Raw genomic sequence first — 24,313 nt, 5'->3', positions numbered from 1 at the left:
GTCAGAATAACAAGCAAGCAGCGAGGGGACTCCAGTGTGTGTCTAATGGTGTATCATCCCTGGTAGGGATTCTAGAGGCACGTGACAGGTGTCAGGCAGCATTAAAGAAAAGAGCCTGAGGTCAAAAACAAGAATTGAGGTCATGGTCACAGGGGAGACAAGAGTGAAGAAAGTTTCATATTTCAGCTTTGTTTTTGTCTTCCATTACCTTCGGAAATAAAACACAGGGTTCCCACACCTTCTGGAACATCACATTCAAGCACCTTTCAAGGACTTTCAAGACTCAATTTCCTCAAATTGGGGCCAAGGACCCAACACGACATAGTTTGAGACAGATCTAGATGAGAATTTATATAATAGGAACTATCCACTCACAGACAACAATTAAAAAGAGAGGCTTTTGAATGTAGAGGCTTGAACACTAGAGGGTCTCTATAAAAAAAAAATGTAGAGAGAGAGAGGGGAATTCAAGCACTTTCAATGACCCATGTCTATTTTCAAAATAGGCCTTGATTTTTTTTTCTCAAAGGATTTCAAGGACCCGTGGGAACCCAGAAAATATCTATGAAACATCTAATATCAGAGCACACCCGAGCCTAGGGCCCAGAACATCCTGTACCAGTCTGTAAAGTCATTCTACAGAACACATCCTGTACTCTGTAAAGTCATTCTACAGAACACATCCTGTACTCTGTAAAGTCATTCTACAGAGCATCTCTTGTATTGTTGAGCACAGTTGATTAAGAGTGCATATTAATTTCAAACACTGAAATCAGATCCCAAACAAAACACCCAACCAAACACCCACCTGTACTGTTTCCTAGTGTCGTATCTCCCTGCGTTGGTCTCCCTGATCTTAGTCGCCAGCACCCTTACAATATTCACAAACAAGATGAAGTTCAGCTGAAAGAGAAGATCAGAGTATGTGAACGTTAAGCAGCGCGGTGATTGCCAGTTACTTGATCACATTCCGGTATGTGCAATCTCCCCGCAGTTCCCTGCAGCCTTGAACACAAAATGAAAAGCCCTTTCATACCGCTTCACAAATGCCAGAAGTAGTCTGTCATGGCATCTTGGCCTTTCTGTAATACCGTCGATGAGGCTGAGTGTGTGAAAAGACTTGTTCTGAGTCTCTGGTATTATAGGACATTATTCGCTTTAGACTACGACGTGTTGAGACGGAGACTCATTTGCTTTACTTGGTCTGATATAACGGAAGTCATGCTTTGATGATTGTTACGTCCGTAGTGTGTAGTTCTGTGTGTTTGGTTTGTTTCTTGTGTTCTCTCCCAGGTGATTGTCCTTCCTTCCTTATGTTACCTTTGTACAATAAATCTGGTTTATTTTATATTTCCCTTCTCCTCCGATTCTTGTCCCCCCGGGTTTTATTTGATTGTTACACCCTGTATCCCCTAGAACACATATGGGGTCGTAACAATGATAGAGAATCATATCTCTGGATCACCAGGCAATTAGTAGCATTTTTAACACTGATGGGAATTATTTGAATGCCCTTTGACACTATGGCATGAAGTACTACCGGTAATTGGAAAATGCTAATTGCCATTTCAGTATTTCAGAAGTTTGATGGTAGGAGTGGCAGGCCTCTCTCAATGGAGCTCTTTATGGAATGGAACATACTGTAGGAAAACCCTCTGTCACTTTGTATGAGAGAGAGAGAAAGGGCATGCTAATTACAATAATTAAACCAGATACTGATGAAAAAGTAGTCTAACAATGTGGTCATACAGTGGAGGAAATAAGTATTGAACACATCAATATTTTGTCCAGTAAATGTATTTCCAATGAGCCTATTCAAGTGAAATTGGCAAGTTTGGTATTAACTCAAACAATCCAGACAAAAATCCAACCTAAACATTAAAGTCCATATGTAAATAAAGTTGTGGAATAATGTGGAATGAAACAGGAAAAAAGTACAACACACTAAGAAAAAGCAGTACACCATAGCAAGGAAAGGCAAGGAACAAAGCTATAACTATAACTAATTAGGAGGCAACTTTATCTCCAATCTGTGCTGTTGTTTATGCATGGCTTCCTAGGCTGTCTATACTATAAGTGGGGCCTCATTAGCTCCTCAAAGTGCACAGAGAGAGAGTTAATATTCTGTGGTTTATGTATGTACACAGAGAGAGAGACTTTATATGCTGTTGACTATGCCTTCTGTATGATAGTAACTGTAAAGAATAGGAGACTGCTTTGTACAATATATGTTCTTATTGTGGTGTTGACTGGAATAATTGGGACCTTATCAGCTCCTCAATGTGCACAGAGAGAGAGAGAGAGAGAGAGAGAGAGAGAGAGAGAGGTAAGGGCTTCCGGTTTGGCAGATGGGAGAGTAGACGCTTAAGCCCAATTTATACTTCTGCGGCGAATTTACGCGAGGCTACGCTGTAGCCTACACGCAAGGGCTCTCCCAATTTATAGTTCTGCGTTGGTCGGTCTGCGTCGCGTTGGTCGGTGTACTCATAGCGGCATAATAGCGATTTTTTTGTTATGCTTGTTGTAAAGAAAATGTCTATAATGCATTGAAATGACATTAAACTAAGATAATAAAATCGTTATTATAATTTTTCAAATCTTTATTAATAAGTCATTACAGAAAAAGTAAATGACATTTCTGTCATGGCTTCCGCATTTTGGCCTACGAGAGAGTCGGAATCATGTGCTACCAAGCGGACCAATCACAGTGCTTACGGTCTGTGTAGGCACTGCCGAGTAGTTACATTTTTGGAGAGATGCGCGTGAGCCTACGGCGTAGATTTTACGCAGAAGTATAAATTGGGCTTTAATCAGCTCCTGGTCAATGAAGTCTAAAATAAAATCATTAAAAAGCCTAAATTCGAACGTGACAGTACATAGGGGATGAGTGGGGTGCATAGTACGAGAAAGCTAGTCAAAAAAGAACTGGAGAAAAAGCAAGAAAAAGAGAAAATGTCGATGGATAAAGAACACGACGGAGCGGGGCCAGATCATGCGTCACCAGCTAATGCGAGCTAGCATTGAAGGACTGGGAGGCACGTTTAGAAAGGAGCTAGTTGGTCTCAAGGAAGACATGGCCAGACAGTTCGGGGCTGTCGACGTGAAAGTGCAAGCCCAGAGTAAACTGAAAATGCAAGCCCAGAGTAAACTGAAAATGCAAGCCCAGAGTAAACTTTCACTTTTATGTGTCTCCGTAAAAGGTTGCAGCTTTGCATTGAGGAAAAAGTAAGGACAGTAAAAATGTACATGTACTGTGTAGCAAGCGCTTTCTCAGACTTACCCCAATGGCTGTCAGAATGGGGACCTGGTAGATCCACTTAATGTTCCCCGCACTTAACTCCCAACACCTGCATTCATAAGAAAACAGAGAGAAATGTAAAGAAGAAGAGGAGGAGGTGGAGGAGGAGGAGGAGGAGGAGGAGGAGGAAGAAAATGAGGCAAGGAGTTGGAGGGAAGATAATAAGGTGTCAACAGAAGAAACAAAGACATTCTCTAGATATTGAACGCCATTGGAGACTCTCCCTAACTATTCACTACAGTGACACGGCAGATAAAGCTCCATTAAGGCAAGAGGCAGACACTGCCTTCCCACTGTGTGACTGTAAACACATTCAATGTTTTTTTCTATTCAGAATTTGTTATATAGTATATATAAAAAATAAAAAATCTAGAATTTTTCTATTCAGGCATATTTCATCTATTCTCTGACTCAGAGACGAGGAGAATGGGATGTCACATTCTGACATTCTACTGACAGGATACTGTACACTCCATATCGAATGTGCTAGTGGAGGAGGAGGTCTATTGTGTGGAGCGTGTAATGTACTATGTTTTTTTTTACAGTATAAAGCAGTGCTGTGTGTGTTTAAGTCTCTTCTCCCCTGGCTCCATCTTGACTGTCCCTCCTAAAGACCTCTTCATCCCCCTCTTCACCCCCCACTAGCCACCTCTTCACCCCCCACTACTGACCTCTTCACCCCCCCACTACCCCTCTGTACAGTCACTCCTAAAGACTTCTTCACCCCCCACCACCCCTCTGTACAGTTCCTCTATTGTTAATTTATTTATTTAAAAAAAAAACGTTTTAGAAGAATATGATAGGAGAAGATTTTTTCCTTCTATCAATGGCCCCCCGGGCCTGAGCTGGATTACTCTTCCTGCTACGAATGGTGGACTGATGATTCTCATGCTTAGTATTCAAATGTATTGATTGTAAGTCTCTTTGGAATAAGGCGTCTGCTAAATGCCAAAAATGTAAATGTAAATGATATTACTATTTTGTAATCCTTCCTTTTTCTAGCATTGTGACTGCCGACGGCCCCTGGTCCGAGCATAGATTTTTGCTTATGATTGATGTTTCAATGATTCACTCACTTTAGACAAAATGTTGTAAGTCGCTTTGGATAAAAGCGTCTGCTAAATGTCAAACATGTGAAAGACCATTTCCCCCCCCCCCAGAGACATTAAAGTTGATCCTATCCTATCCTACCTAGGCTTTATCAGTGTGGATATCTAGCCTTATCTTAATGCTGAACGCATATGAGACCTGACAAGATGTGCGTTAACACAACACCGCTTTTCTCTTGACACAGACACTTCCTGAAGGTTACTGGTGGAGAAGGTAAGTGTGGGGAAACAATTAAAGCGGCTAAATGAAATACTGAAAGACGAGAGAAGAGAAAGAGAGTCTCTTTTAGTGCTTAATAGAAGAGTGACACATACCGTAATTCAGTGAAACAGGCACTGTCAGGTTTCCTCAGCTACCATTAGGATTGTTTATTCCCTTTATTCCCTTTACGTGGGTGATACTTGGCGGTCATGACTAACAAGCAAGGATTCATGCACAGCTGCTTTACGATTGTTGCTAGATGACTTTACTTATTTTACAATCAGTTTTTTGGCTCTATAATTGGCTAGGTTGAGAGTATCCTTCTAGCGTAGCTAACCTAAGTATCTGACAGTACTGTCTAATATCAATTGACTATGTAGCTCTATACTAATATACTACTGTACTATTGATTATGTAGCTCTCGTGATGAAAAGCTCAAGAGTTCGGGCATGGTTCCTGATAGGTTTGTATATGTGGTCCTCTGTGGCTCAGTTGGTAGAGCATGGCGCTAACAAAACTTAAATTGGGGGTTGGATTACCACTGGGGCCATATACAGTATATTGAAAATTCTATGCACTCACTGCAATGTAAGTCGCTTTGGATAAAAGCATCAGCTAAAATGGCATATACTGTATATGTATGTTTGTATTTGTATAGTATGAGATGGTACTTGCTCCACTTGTAGCTATGATTAATTGACAAGTTAACAGTTTGGGGAATAGAACCTGCATGCATCAACATCAGACCTGCCTGGCAGTAGCGTTCCACTCTCGTCTGGCGGAAAAGGGTTGGAAGGCAGTGCACCTTTCAGCTAGATCGATTAGAGAGCGTGCAATTGGCACGCTGACTCCAGGAATGTCCACCAGAGCTGTTGCCTGTGAATTTAATGTTAATTTCTCTACCATAAGTCGTCTCCAAAGTCATTTCCAATTCCAATTCTCTGAGACGTGGCATTGTGCTGTGTGATAAAACTGCACATTGTAGAGTGGCCTTTTATTGTGACCAGCCTAAGGCACATCTGTGCAATACTCATGCTGTCTAATCAGCATCTGGATATGCCACACCTGTCAGGGGGATGGATTATCTCAGCAAAGGAGAAGTGCTCACTGATATTTAAACACATTTGTGAACACAATGAGAGAAATAGGCCTTTTGAGTACATAGAAAAAGTCTCAGGTCTTTGATTTCAACTCATGAAAAATTGGAGCAAAAACAGAAGTGTTGTGTTTATACTTTTATTCAGTGTATATACGTATATATATAGTGGGAGAAACCTATTGCCAGTTTTCTCTTGTTGCTGCAATGTCAAGGAACCCGACGCCTAAGAAGCAGCCCATGTAATTACTGTACATAGAAAGACGTACATTTATCCTATCCTAACTAGCCATCATCCGTGTTGGATTTCTATCTCTCTTAGTGCAGAACTCTTTATTAGACATGACAAGGTCTTTGTTAACACCTTCCGCATCAACAAACCCAGATGTCCTAATTGATCAAAGCAGCTTTCTCCTGACGCAGACACTTTCCGAAGGTCGTGTGTGGAGAATATAATGGATGCATACAGAGACAGTGTGCTCCTGCATACAGATGCTGCTACTGGCAGGAACATTTGTGAAATGAAAACATATTTTTTTCTCTTGAGTTGAGTTGAGCCATGGCTGGAGTGTTCCATCTGGATAGGACATATGAATGTGTATGGTGTATCTCACCTTGCATCTGCCAGGATTGCCCGGACGACCGCCCATGCTGCAACAAACAGAGCAGGAACACCTGTAATGGGTCATGAATAAAGAAACGACAATCAGTTGCTGGCAATGTTTTAAAAAAGCTCATTAAAATTAACAAATCAGAAACGGTACAACCTCGGAAAATCCATTTATATGGAAATAACAACATGACGTATCTTTCTAAGAAAGTGATTTATCGGATTGGTATCATTAGCATGGACGGATTTGGTGGTAACAGTCCTTTAGTCATATGCTTCTGTGTAATCTTTTGACAACTGCATTCAATTATTTTGCATTGATAGGCTATTCTTATTTTTCCTACAGTATTTGCCTCAGTGTAATATTGTGCTCTAACAGTTCTTTGAAAAAAGCAGGACATCTTCATGACCAGATTTTCAGATAGATATCCCTTTAATGTTAATGTACATAGTTGACAACACGCAGATTTGAGTCATCGACATCAGGGGGGTATTCCATCAATGTCGCTAAAGGAAAATCCAGGCTTATAAGATAATAAGTGATAAGTGATCGCTGATAAGTCTCGCGATAGGGTTATAGGGGAATACATGTAGAGTTCTTTATCCCTATACCTTCCAAGTTCTTCTGTTTTCCCAAGGAAATCAAGCACTACGATAAGTGTTTTTCACGTGCCTCACAGAGCTTGTTGAATAGATCCAGTTCCTGTATCCTAGATACTGTGCCGGAGCCAAATCTGCGGTAATGATTCACTAACAGGGGAGTGACGCAAACAATGAAGCCAGGAAATGACTAGGATGTTTAGGGTGGGATGATAATGGAGCTGCATCAAAGATGTTTTTCAGGAGCCAGAGGAAGGAGGCAGTCGTGACCAACAACTCAGTCAATTTCCTGGCATGCCATAATGTTGTTGGAAGAGCTACCATGCTACTGTACTAAGGCCCTCCAATCTGAATCTGGAGCATAGGGATGGCCTCCAGGGATTGTTAAAAAGGTATCCAAAATCATAGGCAAACCATTCCCCTCACTCCCCTCCCCAGAGTTGAATCTCTGCACACCCACAGCCCACTGTAAAACGGGCAAAGAAAATCATCTCTGACCCCTCACATCCTGCTCATCACCTCTTCCAGCTCCTCCCCTCACGGAGGAGCCACAAGTCATTGTCCACAAAGACTAAACGCTTCACCAACAGCTTTTCCCCCATAGCCATCAGGACTCTGAACGCCTCCCCCTAGCCCCCTCCTCACTGGCATGACCGACATGCATACCACTATTGTCTGTTGTCTATTTTTCGTCTGATGTTGTCTATTGTGCACACTTCCTTGTTTTTGTCATTTGTGTGCCGCAGAGATTAATATGCTGTACTGAGAACAAATTCCACCGGCATTGGTCATGTGGCTAATAAACCATCTCGTCTAATCTAATCTATAACATCCATTTTCAGTCCTTATTTTCCTCTCAAGCAAATGAAGCCAAGCTAACAGCAGCCATATACACCCAGTAGCTGTGGTGTCATATTGGTGTGTGTTGTGTTTTGATCGTTTTTAATGTCTCTGTTCATATGCTAGAACATTGGGTTGTGTCAGTTAATATGCTAATAGGTCAGTTCATATGTTACAGTATTGGCTTTAGTGTCAGTTCATATGTTACAGTATTGAGTTTAGTGTCAGTTCATATGCGACAGTATTGGCTTTAGTGTTTGTTCATATCTGTTACAGTATTGGCTTTAGTGTCAGTTCATAATGCTATAGTTGGGTTTAGGGTCAGTTCCATCATAGATGGTTCTGTCTGAAGGGGAAAGCGATCTTGAGACTTTAAGAGTTGGTTGTGTAACTGTTGTATATAACAGAGTCAAACTAATTCAAAGTCCAATCATAAGTACGATTTGACTTGCACATCAATATTTTCATCAAGGAATAAAGTTGATGCTCAAAGGAAAGTTGGATAGACAATTTATTCAGATCGATCTGGGCTCGTACAACTGGTTGTTCACACATCTTTGGTCAGCGAGCAATGAACAAGGAACAAAGGATCTAGTACAGTAGTATGTGGTCAACAAGTTGGCCATAAAACGTCTGCACACATGGGTCTCGGCCAGGCACCAGGAAGTGTCTAGAATCCTTATCACCTTCCCTGTGTAACAGTAGGGTGTGGTTGGGGGACCAACCTAAAAACCCTGTTAAGCTACTACACTAAAAGATTAGAGGCAAAACTGGGATTCAGTGATGACAGGTTTTGCCGGAGGCAAAACAGTTGCATGTCAGTTGCATGCACCACATCAATCCACCATACCTCAGTGGTGGGAACCAGCACTGTTGCACACCAGCCTACTAATACCTAGTGTCGATAAAATACAAGGTTGTAGCAGAAACTAGCCTAATACATCTTAGGGAGCAATGATAATACAACAACATACCTCTAGCCAGAATGGGAAGGGACAGAGCTTGGACAAACAGGAAGTCGGTGAGCAAAGAGGTAATGCCCACGCCAGTCTACCAATACCTAATGGCGGAAAAATACAACATTGTAGTGACAACTAGCCTAATTAAGAATACAAGATCATAACTCTGAATCAAACGGGAAGGGTCTAAGCGCTTGGACAAGCAGGGAGTCAGGTGAGGAAAGAGGTAGGACACTGAGTACGCACAGGTTAAGTAGAGAATCACAAATTGTTCACCAGGTGGTGGATTGCACGCCCCTCTGGATCCCAGTGGCTGTCCTGCCTTTCACACTCCAAGTCAGTTGAAATTAGACAGGATTAAACAGATGCCTTACAAAGAATTTCATCCTAACAACATGCGTACACGATTTAAATAGACAGCCATCAGAGACAGATGGGTCCACTCCCCTAGAACACCAACACCTAGCCAATTGTAAAACAAATGTGTCACACACTAGACACTTGATTTTAGAAAGCTTGACTGTTACAAATTGCACCTTTTAGAGATCCTTCACTCAGAAATGAACACTTGACTTCAAATGGAAAATGCTCAGGGGTCAGGGGTCAATGTGTGATGGAAAGCTTGATGATAATTGGTCGTCAGATTGTAACACAATTCTCTTTCAGTTTGGCCTAAATAAGAACACAATTTTTAATAATGTATTCATTGCATTCATTCAAAACTATTACATATAACACAACAATTTGCATTGCTGTAATGTGCCCATCAGTAGCCATGCCACTCACAAAGTGTAATTACAAGGATGGCTGGGTGGAAACAGAGTTCGCCGTCTCACACTGATTGAGTTTGAAGATTGAGGTATGTGCGTGTGTGTGTGTGTGTGTGTGTGTGTGTGTGTGTGTGTGTGTGTGTGTGTGTGTGTGTGTGTGTGTGTGTGTGTGTGTGTGTGTGTGGGTGTGTGGGTGTTGTGTTTATTTTTAAACATGTTTTTACGGCATTTCTGCTTTATTGGGATAGAGGCAGTAGAGATGGACAGGAGGGATGGGTGAGAGGGAGGGGGGTTGACATGACAGGATATGTTGAGGGCTGGAATCAAACCAGGGACCTTGTGATAATATGGCATGTGCCTTAGTGTGCTACACCAGTTACGTGCCAGTTTTTTGACTGTATCCTCTCCCCAATAAAAGAAAATGCATTTCAAAGGTGTCTCTAGTGCTGCTCATGCTCCCAGGGCAAGCATATCGAAAGAATGTCACATGAATACAGTCACTTTAAATGAGAGGAGATCAAAACAAGCACAGTGGCTGCAGCTCTCACTGAGTGAGGGGAGAGGAGGTGAGGGCGGGAGAGAGGGGAGAGGAGGTGAGGGGGAGAGAGGGGAAACAGAATGAAGGAGCAGGACTGCGATGACTCCCCCTGATTGTCTGAATGAATGAGAGGCACACGCCTCTAGCTGTGTAAGGACCGACATAATTAGAATCCAAGAAACACTAACACTTGAAAAGTATGGAGGTTAGAAATGTACCAGAGCGTTCAGATAGTCATGTGTACAGAGGCTAGCAATCGGCAGGTTTCTGATTGGATCCCCGCCTGAGGACGGAGCTGCATGTGAGCTGGTGACTGGAGCCCCTGCCCCTGGCCGCCGTTCCTCAGGGTATGATTTTTATATACAGTTAGGTCCGTACATATTTGGACAGTGACACAATTTCCATAATTTTGGCTCTATATGCCACCACTACGGATTTGAAATGAAACAATCTTTCTGTCTGTTCTGTCTTCTGTCACATCATCAATAAACACTAGTGACCCAGTCCCATTGGAAGCCAGGCATGCCCATGTCATCACACTGCCTCCACTGTTTTTTACAGATGATGTGGTATGTGTCGGATCGTGAGCCGTTCCGAGCCTTATCCATACTTTTTTCTTCCCATCATTCTGGTACGGGTTGATCTGAGTTTCATCTGTCCAAAGAATGCTCTTCCAGAACAGGGCTGGCTTTTTTAGATGTTTTTTGTCTAATCTGGCCTTTCTATTCTTGAGGCTTATGAATGGCTTGCACCTTGTGGTGAACCCTCTGTATTTGTTCATGTGAAGTCTTCCTTTTATGTTACACTTGGATAATGATATGCCTACCTCCTGGAGACTGTTCTTCACTTGGCTGGATGTTGTGATGGGGTTTTTCTTTACCATGTAAAGGATCCTGTGATCATCCACCACTCTTGTCTTCCATGGACGTTCAGACCTTTTTGTGGTGCCGAGCTCACCAGTGCATTCTTTTTTTCTCAGAATGTGCCAAACAGTTAATTTGGCCACTCCTAATGTTCCCGATTGACACAGGTGTCCTCAATCAGACTCATCATCCAAATGGCGTGTTAACCTGTGTGTGTTTGTTCCTTTGGGGCAGTAAGAGGAGGCAGAGAGATCCGGCCAGACACAGAGTACCAGTACGAGAGACCGGCCGAGCAACACACCCGAAAGTGGAAGGAGACGAGGCGCGTCTACGACTGACCAGCGTGACTATTGTTTATTAAGACTCTGAACTTTATTATTTGGCAAGAATTCGCCAGCACGCCCGAGGGGGTGTGCTGAGCAGTGTGAAACTAAATAAATGGGCGACGCCCAAGCTGTTCCTCTGTGTCGACCTCCCTCTGTGCCTCGAATCTGCTACAATATTATTTTCCTGTGGACCCCCCTTTCTGGCGCCTATGCACCAACCACATCAAAGCCATTGCAGGTTTGTGGTGTTACAGTAAGATGACATCACTCCATCCACTCACCCCATCCAATGAGGGTGAAGCCCCACAGGTACTTGGTGTCAGAGAGGAAGGCCATGAATATGAGGCTGTGGAGGTAGAGCCCCTCCACTAGGATCCAGTAATAGTTGGTCGCCAGGAAATAGATGAACAGCAACACCGTCACCTTACAGCCGATCTGTGAGAGAGAAAACAACCAATAAGAAGACAGGCAGAAAGTCAAATGATAACTGAAAAATTATTATATCAGTATATCGGAATATGAGCGGAAATTCCCGAGGGTTTTAGACTCGTATCCTCCCCTCCTCTCCCCCCTTTAAAGTAACGGTTTGGTCTCACTCTAGGAATTTGCGCCAAAGTTCTTTCAAAGCAGAAAGTGGTTCTGCAATTCACTGGTTCCAAAAAACAGCCAGTTTGCAATATTTAAGCGTCCTTGGGTTTTTTGAAAGGCGCTATATAAATTAAAGTTATCATTATTATTTACTGAAATGAGTAGGAGGAAATGGCAGTTGCCTTTCGTAACGAAAGTGCAAGCAATTACTGGGAAGCAATCACAGTATTCGCTATATAAAAAGGGTTGCAAGCTAGCAGCAGGGAGACCTTGGAAACTTTTAAAATGGGGTTTCTTACTGAGTTTCCATCAATGTGCTGAAAGCCCCCCCATAGGTCACCTCTCTATAGGTATAGAGCTATGCCATTTGTACTTTTCATTGTGAAGCTGACCTTTAGTGCACTTAGAAGTGAAAAAAGCTACAGAATGCAAGTACATACAGTCGGCTATAGCTGTTTATTTGTTACCACACCATGTAAGGATTTTTTTTCTGAAATGTCAGCAATTCAGGGTTATTTAATTAGACTACCACTTTTTAGATCATGCGCCAGTAACACTTCTCCCTTGTGTAAGCATAATGTCAGACTAATTGCCTTCTTGGAGAGTTACAACACAGGGACTCGTGGTCCTCTGTGTCTCAGTTGGTAGAGCATGGCGCTATGGGACCATATATACTGAATACATTTAATTTACAATCACTGCAATGTAAGTTGCTATGGATAAAAGCGTCAGCAAATGGTGTATGTGACAGGGTCTAGTGAAAAAGTCCCCAAGTAGGGCAAGGTTAGAGTCGACAAATGCATATGTATATTTGAATGTTTGTATATTTGAACACGTCAAACCGAATACCGGAGAAAATCGCTCTGAATCAAAACAGACGCATTTGCTACCATTGCGTTGGTCAGCTAGCTAGCAGCTAAGAAAGAACATCGCCATGAACATCTAACTGCATGTTTAGCACATCACAACATGCTGATAGAATATCAACATGCTAAAAACACATAACTACATATAATTAAATGAAAACTCTTTTTGGTAATTTGCACGACTTGAATTGCTGATATATGGACCTTTTCACCAGACCTTGTCACCTATAATATTATTATACACATATACACATAATATTATTATAACACACACAGGCCTGGGATGTGAACGTCAGGACTCTGAGAGACCTTGTTGAGGCGTTTTTTTCCAATATTATCCACAGCACCATTAATCACCATTAGGAAACTCATTGAACATGCTGCATCGATAAATACATACAGTAGTGTGGGTGTATCTGATTGGTTTAACAAATGAAATGCCACAGGATTCATGTTGTCAGTCCAACTCTAATCTACGTTTGTAGATGGGCACGCTGTGCCCTCCGGGTGCTTTAAATGAGCCTAGCTGCTTTTAGTTGATAATTAGCACAGCGTGTTCAAAGACAATGGGTGTTTTAGTGTGTTTTAGTGTGTGAAACGTGTAGAGTACTTGAAAGCTACCAATTAGCCTTTAGGCATGACTGGCATATAGCTTGCAAATGATAACATCTTGACCAGGAAAATCAGTACATGTTTTGCATGTTGATATGTGTGACTCATCTTTCCTCATTATTACCAGCCAGCTCATTATAATGGGATATGTCCTTGTTTTCAATTACCTTCTCCTGGAGAGGTTTTAATTCTAAAGCACCATAGCGTTCTGTACTTACACCCGGATGGCAGTGGGGCGAGGTACAGATTGGGTGAGTGGGTGATGTCCTGTTCTATTGTGGTTGAGATGCGTGAGATGGCCCTGTTGTTTAGTGGTGTGAGGTTGGGTGTGGGGAGTACAATTATCCTGGCAGCAGTGTTGGTGATGTGCATGTGAGTTTGGCCCGGTTGATGACTGTGAGCATGTTGAAGAAGCAGGAGGAATAGTACATGAGGATGGGCTGGATAATGCTCTGGTACAGTAGTAGAAGAGGGGGGGAAACATACAGCCCTTTACGTTTACGGATGACGGATAATCTTTGTTGGCTCCTTTTAAAGATATCGGTAGTGTGTTGGTTGAAACTAAGTTGATTGTCCAGTGTAATTCCTTCCTAATTTAAAACCGTCGACCATTTCAACTGTTTGAGTATTGATGATAATGGGGCACTGTGGTGTGGGGGGTCCAATGATGATTTCTTTTGTTTTACTCACATTGAGGTGGAGATGGTTGTCCCCACACCACTTATAGGGCTTTCACACCGGCAAAGAACCGTGCCGGTTCGCGTTCGGAAACCTCAGAACGTTGGCGCTGTCTGGCGAACGATACACTGGTATGAACGCGGGCTCGTTCGCCAGACAGCGCCAACGTTCGGAGGTTTCCGAACACGAACGCGAACCGGCACGTTTCTTTGCCGGAGTGAAAGCCCTATTAGTGAAGTGTGTGATGGAGCTGTGGTAGTCCAGGACGGAATGGTTGTCTGTGAGCAGGGCAAGATTATTCTGTACCATTGTACAGAAAGGACATACCGCTGTACTGTGGGAGCGCAATGAGTTAAAACTCTCAAAACTCTTTGCTTATTTTTAATTTTAGACCACCACTACCCGCCTTTGCTTCCCATCTGCAGCCCATCAATAGGAAAGAAAGGAGGTACCCTTGGAATTGTCCTTGATAAATTCTATTACACATTACGGGAAGGGATGTAACAGAAGAATAACAGAAGAAAAAATTGAAAAAAAACAAGTATTAAGGCCAATGCACACAGCGTGCGATTTTGTCGCACAGAGAAATTCGATTCCATTGTTTTGAATGAGACAATGCACACGGCGTGCGATGCGATATTGTCGCACGACAACATTCGATTCTCAATTCACACCACCGAAGTCAACAACACGGCCCATCTCATATGGGATTACAAGACACCTATATTACATAATAATAACAATCAAGCATGTAGGCACAATATGCCCAGTTGTATCTTGTAGAAATTGTGGAAGCAAGGCAAGCAATATTGGTAGAGCCTATAGTAATCAGCCTGCCTGGTCCGACTTCGGTGGTGTGAATTGAGAATCGAATGTTGTAGCCTAGCTGCACTTTAGTTGATAATTAGCACAGCGTGTTCAAAGACAATGGGTGTTTTAGTGTGTGAAACGTGTAGAGTACTTGAAAGCTACCAATTAGCCTTTAGGCATGACTGGCATATAGCTTGAAAATGATAACATCTTGACCAGGAAAATCAGTACATGTTTTGCATGTTGATATGTGTGACTCATCTATCCTCCTTATTACCAGCCAGCTCATTATAATGGGATATGTCCTTGTTTTCAATTACCTTCTCCTGGAGAGGTTAGACAACGGGTATTGGCCTTTAGTATCTAGTATTGTGACTGCCGATGGCCCCTGGTGCTAGCATGGATTACTTTTTCCGATGATGACTGATGGATAGATGATTCACTTACTTAGACAAATGTATTTGTTGTAAGTTTGGATAAAGACATCTGCTAAATGTAAACAATTTAAAATGTAAATGTAGAAGCACCGACCTTGTTAGGTATTCAATTGTGTAGTTAAAAAAACAAAAAAAACAATGCAATTCAATTAAAACAGCAGCCCAAGTTGTGGATTACTGATTGTAGATCCAGGGCACATTTACCAATTAGCCCAACATACAGGAACACAGGATCAGCTTGTGAACAGCCCTGAGCACTGGCAGACTCAGAGGGGGGCAGGGGGGGGGAACCGCCCCTCCTGGTGCCCCCACGGTTGAAAAACGTCTCGCTTAAGTGCCCTTTTGAGTTGCAAAAATGCCCCTTTGAGTGGCGAAAATGAGAGGGCGTGCCCTATTGGTGCCCCTCCAATGGTCTAAACTTGACCATGTGCACTGATGGAGTCCCATGTTGTGCAGTAAGTGCCCTTTTTTTCTTTTGACCATGTGCCCCCACAATTGAAAAACGTTGCACTAAAGTGCCCTTTTGAGTGGCAAAATGAGAGGATGTGCCCTATTGGCTGTCCTTCCAATGGTCTAAACTTGACCATGTGCACTGATGGAGTCCCATGTTGTGCAGTAGTTGCCCTTTCTTTCTTTTCGCCCCCCCCTGTCCTTCAAACAGCCTGAGTCCGCCACTTTAAAAGTTTGTCTCAGGGCCCATGAGACAAACTTTGAATGCCTTTTCAACAAGCAACAAATGCTTTTTTTTTTTCTTTTGTTATTTTTTTGAGTGTGGTACACTCAGATCTTTCTGTGCTATTGGATAGAGAGAGTGGCGGAAGACAGGAAAGTAAGGAGGAGAGGGTATGTAAGTAGGGCATGGGCCAGATTTGAACCCATGCTGACATGGGCATGTGTTGTGTAGCACCCATAGTGTAGGCTATGGTACTAACTAGACCACTGGACCACGACAGGCCACACAACACATGCTTTTAAGAGTTTCCCAGACACAGTTTTAGTTGAGTTGCTGAGGAGGAGGAGGGTCATTTGAGGATCTCAAAGGAGGAGTGCGTCTGTAGCCTCATTTAGAGATGATTGCTGATAGCTGTCTGGTGTCAGGGAGAGGCAGAGGTATTACTATTATTGTGTTGTTTGTTGCCTTCCTTTACCTCAGGAAACTCACTCTCTAATGAGTTTACACTTTCCTCTCTGTTTTCTCCCAACAAGTTACTTGTTATCACCCCCCCTCCTCTCTCTCTCTCTCTCTCTCTCTCTCTCTCTCTCTCTCTCTCTCTCTCTCCATATTTCCCAAAACCGCCTGAGCACTCTGAAACTTAATAATAATAATTCATCATTGCAGCTGCTCTGTCTCCGACCCGAAGGCCCTGCAACAGATGGTAAAAAAAACGCCCAGTACAACACCGGTGCCCAACTCCCTCCCAATCGAGGACCTCCAGCACAGGCGGTGTCTGCGGAGGGCGCGAGGCATCAGCGGGGACACCTGTCACCTCAGCCGTGGACTGTTTGCCCCCACTCCCAACCAGGGAGGCTGTACAGCTGTCTACGTTCCCGCACCAGCAGGCTCACAAACAGCTTCTTCTTCCCTGCATCTGTCACTCTTCTGAACTCGAAATCCCAGCGCTTAGCAAGTGGCATATCGAGTGAGATGCTCTAATCAGCCAGGCTGCATAATTCGCAGAACACCGGGACCAGCAATACAGTACATCACCAACACCACAGGTAGATCAAACAACTCTTCTTGTGAGTATTTTTTCTACTTCCAACAACAACTCAACAAACTTTTTTTATCAAGTGACAGAATGCGACGGTGGGTCTTTGTGTGCAACCCCGAGTGTTGCGATGCACCCTGTGGTCTGGCTATCATGTCACATGGTTACGTTTACCGTGTGTCTGTTTGGTCTACACAGCAATTAGAGGGTGCTGGTTGGCTACAGTCACGAGAGAACAGACAGAGCTTCTTCTTCACAGTTGGACATGGCTCTGGATAGAGAGACAAGTTTTAAGTGGCTCCTGGTTGAAAGCAACCCCATGGGGTTCTAAGCTATCTGATTAGCTCTATTAGCTGGATCAACATGAGTGTTTTTGGGGTGTTGAGGGAAACTATTAACAGCACAAAAAGACAACGGGGCCTGTTGCTAAGAGTGATTGCTTCATGGGAGACCATGAAGTCCTTCATCAGTGGAGGGGAGGCGCAGGCAGCTGTCGCTACTCACATACTGAGAGTTGTCAAGGGGCGCTACAGCGACAGTCTTGAAATTGTCCATCAGCACGGCGTCGAACTCCTGCAGGCCAGCGCTGGCGTGAACCACCCGGTCTTTCACGAATATGCTAACGGCTCGTAGCATGAAGGACACGAACAGGTGAATGTGGATGTAGTTCCTTGTACAGTGAAGACGCCTGTAAGAAAACAAGAAGTAAAGCTTTATTTATATAGTAAGTAAAGCTTTATTTATATAGCACCTTTCATACAAGAAATGCAGTTCAAAGTGCTTCACAACAGGAATAAGAACATAACGTGAATATAAAAACATATATAAAAACATATACATGCATAGAATGAATATAAAAGCAGGGGAAAACACTAAAAAGAAAAGGTAAAGATCTAACTTTCCATATCCCTTTCATCTCCCTACCTTACACAGTCTTTCTGTACTTCCCACTGGCTTTCCACCAGCACCACAAACAGTTTTTTGGAAAAGGTCTGTCTCAGTCTCTGTGTACGTTCTCAGTCTCTGTGGACGCTCTCAGTCTCTGTGTACGTTCTCAGTCTCTGTATACGTTCTCAAAGAAATCATTGTATTCTCTAGTCTGTTTTGTGGTTTCACATAGTACAGCTGGAAGCTAGACCAATCTTCGCCAGGGGGATGGAGAAAAACTCGAAAACCTTTCGCAGATCGAGAGTCCTGTTGACACGATACTTCTCCCAGCCCCATCATACCGTGTTAAACCACCCATATTAATGCTATGGACAAAGGAGACACTCTCTGAGTTCTCTCTCCATCAGCCTCTCTTTTCCTCTTCTCTTTTCAAAAGCAACATTTTCTCCCCTCGGGATACGCTCTAAATTAAGACATGTCTCTTAAGTAGAGCTGTCTGGTAGATCGAACCTTTCAAGAACTTTCCCTTGGCGGCGGGCAAGCACAGGCCTCATATCAAACAAAGCCAGTGGACGCTGCCTATTACATGCTAATTAGGAGCCATAAGCTGTATAATTCTACTAACTCAGGGTGGTTGGTCGACAGCCAAGTATGAAGTAGCGCAGGGAGCGTTTCCAATATGCCTAATGTGTTTTCACACTGCAGTGAACAGCCAGTTGCCGCTCTCTCTCTCTCTCTCTCTCTCTCTCTCTCTCTCTCTCTCTCTCTCTCTCTCTCTCTCTCTCTCTCTCCCTCTCTCCTGTCTCCCTACCGTACTCACACATCCCCTCTTACCTGAAGTATCCTATAATGAAGATGGCCACGAGAAGGGAGCTGAAGGACAAGGCGTAGCCAACTGTGTACATAACGTACAGCCGCTCAAAGAAGTCCTGCTGGGGAGAGATAATCACACATAGCATTTAGCTGGTGCATCCATACCTTGTTCAGTATACAGTATGTGACGACAGCTGGTGAAACCGGGAACAAAGACAGCAACCGAAACATTGTTCAGACTGTTTATTCAGAAAAATTTCAATAAATGTCAACGTTGTTGAAAATCAATGGCACACTCGCTAGTCAAGCCAAAAGATTGCAATGCAATGGAGTTGGTGAGAAATCCACTACTACCTAGTTAGTTAGAATAAAAGTCGGAACATTTTGATCGGTTGCCGACTTGTTTTGCCAGCTGCGGTCACAGCTTCCCCAGCGGGAAGATACAGTAGGAGGATGTATAAAAGCAGTCACAGATGCTGTACCCAAGTGGTTACATTATGTGAGTGTGTGTGTGTGTGTGTGTGTGTGTGGGTGGGTGGGTGGGTGCGTGCATTTGTATGTGTATACTGTGTGTGTGTGTGTGTGTGTGTGTGTGTAAGTGTAAGTGTAAGTGTAAGTGTAAGTGTAAGCATAAGCGTAAGCGCGTGCCTGTGTGTGTGTGTGTGTGTGTGTGTGCATGCATGTGTGCGTGCGTGTATGACTGTATATGTGTATGTGTGTGTGAGTGGGTTGGAGGGTGGTAAATCAGTTGCGGTAGAGTACTTACTTTCTCTCCCTCTTTGCTCGGCTGGAGAAACCCAAGGCACTCTGAGTAGTTGGCCCACGTTCTGTTCAAGCTCTCCATAAACACCCAGGAACTATTCACATCACACTTCCTGTACGCATGCCCTGGGGAACAATAGACATGGTAACACTAAAGAAGGTAACACTAGAAAGTTGCCAGCATAGCTGTGTAATAACATTGTAATTACTGTAGTTACATGTGGTCAGTAATTAGGTAATTACACTGTAATTACTGTAGGTACTGTATATGGACTTAGGCAGTTTGTTTAATAGCACAGGTGGAAGAAGGAATAGTCATGTACTATGTACAGTGTTATGTAACAGCATGTGAATGCTCTTAACAGGAGGTATAATGCCCTAGCATTTACATTTTTGGCATTTAGCAATTTAGACGCCTTTATCCAAAGTGATTCCTAGCGGAATCGAGTGTTACCAGAGTTGTTGTATAATAAGGATACAAAACGTTTTGTTCGTAACATTTTTGTGTGAATTGTGTTTTGGTTTTGCCGTCCCATTGGCGACCTTTCTAAAAACAGCAAAAGCATTTCATCTCTCTATTGTAAAAAAAATAAATGACCAATATGGCAGATCTGTTACATGGCTTCCTTTAAAGAGCCTTTGGTGTTACCTTTGTGGTTGAAGTCGTACACATAGCTGGGGCAGGGGACTTTGGTGGTAGCTCCAGGGAAACCCTGAGGCCAGCAGATGAGGCCGTCCCATCCTGGGGGGCAAAGGTCATCTGGAGGAGGAGGCGGCAGAAAAATGTGACATCACGCAATTGGCTATTCGTTCATCTCATCCAATCACTGATATGGAAAACAATTTCTCAGACGCACACACGTTGTTCTTGACTGGAATGTTCTCTTCTCTTCTTGTGTGTGTGTGTCCTATTTTTTCTTTTTATCTGACTCAACACACAACTCCAGCAACTCCACAATAATAGCCTACAGCTATTAGATGCAGTTCTAGATTGGCTAATGATGTCTTGCTAAATAAATCTCTGTCCCTAGACTACTTTAGGTCAATTGATAAGCATGCCTTGCCTTTACAGCTTGTGGTGGAATAATATTGCCTACTAAGACATTTTATTTATTGATAAGAATATTCCTTCACCTGACTGAATTCACAAGTCAATAGTCACGATTGTCTGGCCAGAACCAACACATTGACGACCTCAGCCTAGTAGACAATGAAACCAGTTTCTCTACTTGAAGCTTGACATTGGCTAGACAACAGACACATTTAAATGATTACAAAGACCTGATTGCTCTCTTTTCTCTTGACCTGCACCTAGATGGACTAAGCCATCTAGAGCAGTTCTGGACTTTTGTGTTTCCCCAGGCCCAGTACTCTAGGACCAGACTAAACCAGTTTGTGGCCGTTGTGTCTCTTTTCCACCTTTGTGTCTCTAGTGGAAAGTGGGGGTCGATTCCCCCTTGACCTTCATCCCCCATCATCTTCCTCCATGTACAAATCCACACCCCTTGCTAATGATTGGTCTGATCTGACCTACGGGCGGATTTGTAATCTAAGTGTACAGAGATGTGACCAGTGATCTAGACTTTCTGAGAACCTTTGACTGTCAGGCTTGTCTGACATGCTGTAAACTTTCTCCTTTTGCAGAAGTAAATTAAATACCTTTTCCTATGCAATTTGAAACGAAGCAGGCTGCCTTTTTTGATTCTATATTTAGATTTAATCTACGACAAGCTAGAAATTGTTTAATTTCCCAAGAGACAGACATTGAATTATAAATTGTACGTTCCTCTACTACCTTATTCTAGTAGTAGAAGGGACTATTGTGTTTAATTTGCCTCGGGACATGAGAGGCGAAATAGAGATAGATTTCCAATCACTGAACAGATTCATCAGCTATTCGGTTGTTAAGTCTGACGTCAACCGTGACGTTTTGCAATTTCCGGGTCCAAACCAGAAATTGACACAGCACTTTCCCGTTTTCCCCATATTGTCAGGGTATTTGAGCCTCGGAAAAGCGCTATATAAATATAATTAATTATTATTATTGCGGCATTACTTTTAAATGCGGCATTAGACAGCGCCTCAGCCAACTTTGGACCCGGAAACACGTCACGACTTAACAATCGGATAGGTATAATCAGATTATAGTTATATAGTCAGCTATATCAGACCTTCAGCCTTGAAAACAGTTAGGTCATGGGAAAAGCTAGTTGGAAGGGAGGGAGCACAGATGAAAAACTAGTATCAGATCTATGCCTTCTCTGGTAAGCTGTGTCTATCTGGGAATGCATGCGTGACTGACCCGAGAAAATTGAGAAGATGCCGTCTAGAATACCTTGGGCCGGTTTCCCAGAAAAGTCTTGAACCTAGTCCAGGATTAAATCCTTTGAGGATGCTTTTCAGTCTAGGATTAGCCTTAAGCTGCGTAACGTTAACAATTTTGTTAGGAGAATTGTTGCGCTGTTAGCCCCAGGAGCTTTATAGTGTTGTCCCCAGGACAGCTAGCGCATTGTGTCAAACCAATCACAACTGCCAGATGTGACAACTTGAGTTGCCAGGTCAACCCATTGCCGGGATGCTGCCAAGGAATCAAGTGAGTCAGAAAGAGAAAGAAAGAGCGAGAAAGAGAGCTTCATGTGGTCCCCCGGAGGCAATGTTTTCTTGCTTTCATCTGCAACACATTTGCACAGACAAAAGTTGAAGTAATGAGTGATTGATCAAATAAACAACAGGGGTAAACAGGTATGGAGCTGTAGATCACCTGGCTGATTGGAAATGCCTTCCCGAAACATGCTCTTAGCTAATTAGATGTGCAGCAGTGTGCTTTGTTTCCTTTTACTTGTCCTGTATGCATTCGCCTCAGAGAGAAAGTGAGGAGGCGGATCATTGATTGTACAATAGTAACAATAGTGTGGACATTGTATTATAAATTGCTCCAATTGTCCGTTTCCCAGGCACAGATTTTAACCCAGGTCTGCCTGCCACACATTATGGTAGCCAGGGAAGTTATTTTGATCTCTCTAACTACAGCAGTGTTTACACACCCCATACCACCAGAGACTTGTGTGTCTTTTTTGGCGCCAGTCTTAATGCCCTATTAGAGTACGATACCTGCAGGGTCCCGGGTAGACAGGTTCTGATGACACTGGACTTTGATGTCATACAGTATGTACATCTGCTCCCACGCGGTGAGGTCAGAACCCACCTGTGGAGGACAGATTATTGGCTGGTGTCAGTCTGGCACAGTGTGAAAAGGATAGGACTGAGATGAATGAATGGTTGGCTAATAGCTAATTTCACAGGTTAACATACAATGTTAACGTATGATGACTCGTTCCTGTCTTGACTCGTTCCCCTCGAAAAGGCGGTACAGGACCATGGCCGCAAGGACAAACAGACTGAAGCTCAGCTTCTACCCCAGGGCCATCCAGGCCCTGAACACAGCAAAGACCTAGGTTCTGGGCCCTGGACAGTCTGGACGGATTGATGGCAGCTGCTGGATTGAAAAATCAGGTGTAGTGCTGAGGCACAAATGTGTACATTTCAAGCCTGCAAACTGCGACACTTTAAATGAATGTGCAATAACACTATGTGCAATATGACAACCCTAGTCGTTTTATCTGTACAGTATAGTATAGTGGATAGTGTACATAGTCTTTATTTATGTAAACCAGCTCCTTTCCCTTCTTGTTTTTTTAGTTTTTTTTCTTTCCTAGCACCAGGGGAGCCACCCCTCCCAAATGTCGTTGTTTGGTACCTGTACTATAGCAATGACAATAAAGACCATTCATTCATTCATTCATTCATCTTTGTTAACGCTGTCTGCAATCAATGTTCGCGGTCATAAACCTTTGCGTTATTGTGGGAGGAAAGCCGGAAACACGTGCATTGTATCCGTCTCATATATTGAAGTGTAATGTAGCAAGTGATCTTGTTTGAACAGTTCTATATTAGTTGACCTCTCCGCTGTATAAATCTCTTGTGACCGCCACTTGGCCAATCACCATCTCATTTGATTCATCACATGATTCACAATGGTACACCGCCGAATCTGAGGGCACGGAACTGTTCAAACAAGATCATTTGCTACATTGCACCTGAATAAGTGAGACGGACACAATGCATGTGTTTCCGCTTTCTTCTCATGATAACTGTCACAGAAATTCTATTTCCATATTTTAAATGCACACCAAGAGCTAGCAATTACAGTGCCAGTTTCAACTGTGGGGGCACAAGTTTAGACCATTGGAGGGGCACTAATAGGGCACACCCTCTCGTGTTCGCCACTCAAAAGGGAATTTTCGCCACTCAAAAGGGCACTTGGAGGGCGCAGTGCGACGTTTTTCAACCGTGGGGGCACCAGGGGAGGGCGGTCGCCCCTGCCCCCCCCCCCCCCCCCCGAGTCCGCCCGTGGGTTAAGGTATAGTTTGTCAGCTTTTATTTAAAGGTTTCACCATTCAGAAATATATATATTTTTTATATATTATATTTCAGGCCACCAAAACGGGACAGATTCATATACTGTCCAAATCAAGCACGGAGAGGAAAGATGCTTCACTGTCCCATTAGCCTACTTATGCAGGGCACTGTATTTAAGCGTGATTCTCTCTCAAGTGAAGTCTTCATACGGCCTATTCCTAGCTCTAATCAACACAGTACACTACATTAAGGTTCCTAATGGGAATTCCACAGGAGGGTTTAATGATTTGTGAGTTTTCCCCTCTCTCTTATCTCAAGTGCTGCTAAAAGAGACGGAGGACTGTGGAGGAGGCATATCCGGCCCAGAGAACTAGTGTGAGGAGGTATGGGGAAGCAATGTCTTCTGGGATTGGTACATTACTTTTTTTTACTTTTAAATGAATGATATATAGCCATTGATTCTTGAAGAATATATGGTAACTTATAAATGCCTCGTGAGCATTACTGGTCACTCTTGCTG

The 24,313-nt window shown here is 43.2% G+C and overlaps 1 protein-coding gene across 1 annotated transcript in view; it reads right to left on the bottom strand.

Moving 5' to 3' along the window:
- The window catches only part of pth2ra (parathyroid hormone 2 receptor a), a gene marked incomplete at its 3' end in the record, with an annotated part of 31,441 nt that extends 8,880 nt beyond the window's left edge, over nucleotides 1-22,561 (bottom strand). Inside the window, exons 1-9 of the mRNA XM_080535784.1 lie at nucleotides 22,486-22,561; nucleotides 20,024-20,134; nucleotides 19,379-19,500; nucleotides 18,634-18,731; nucleotides 17,416-17,599; nucleotides 11,493-11,646; nucleotides 6,320-6,380; nucleotides 3,281-3,347; nucleotides 809-903 (exon numbers count right to left, since the gene is read on the bottom strand). Of these exons, the coding sequence (XP_080391910.1) occupies nucleotides 809-903; nucleotides 3,281-3,347; nucleotides 6,320-6,380; nucleotides 11,493-11,646; nucleotides 17,416-17,599; nucleotides 18,634-18,731; nucleotides 19,379-19,500; nucleotides 20,024-20,134; nucleotides 22,486-22,549 (956 nt within the window). The 5' untranslated portion in view covers nucleotides 22,550-22,561. The remainder of the gene's footprint in view (nucleotides 1-808; nucleotides 904-3,280; nucleotides 3,348-6,319; nucleotides 6,381-11,492; nucleotides 11,647-17,415; nucleotides 17,600-18,633; nucleotides 18,732-19,378; nucleotides 19,501-20,023; nucleotides 20,135-22,485) is intronic.
- Between the last annotated feature and the right edge of the window lie 1,752 nt (nucleotides 22,562-24,313).

Source organism: Nansenia antarctica (assembly GCF_963989245.1).
Source record: "Nansenia antarctica genome assembly, chromosome: 7".
NCBI classification, from domain to species: domain Eukaryota; kingdom Metazoa; phylum Chordata; class Actinopteri; order Argentiniformes; family Microstomatidae; genus Nansenia; species Nansenia antarctica.
The sequence above is the reverse complement of the archived record's forward strand: the minus strand, read 5'-3'. Positions and strand labels throughout refer to the sequence as shown.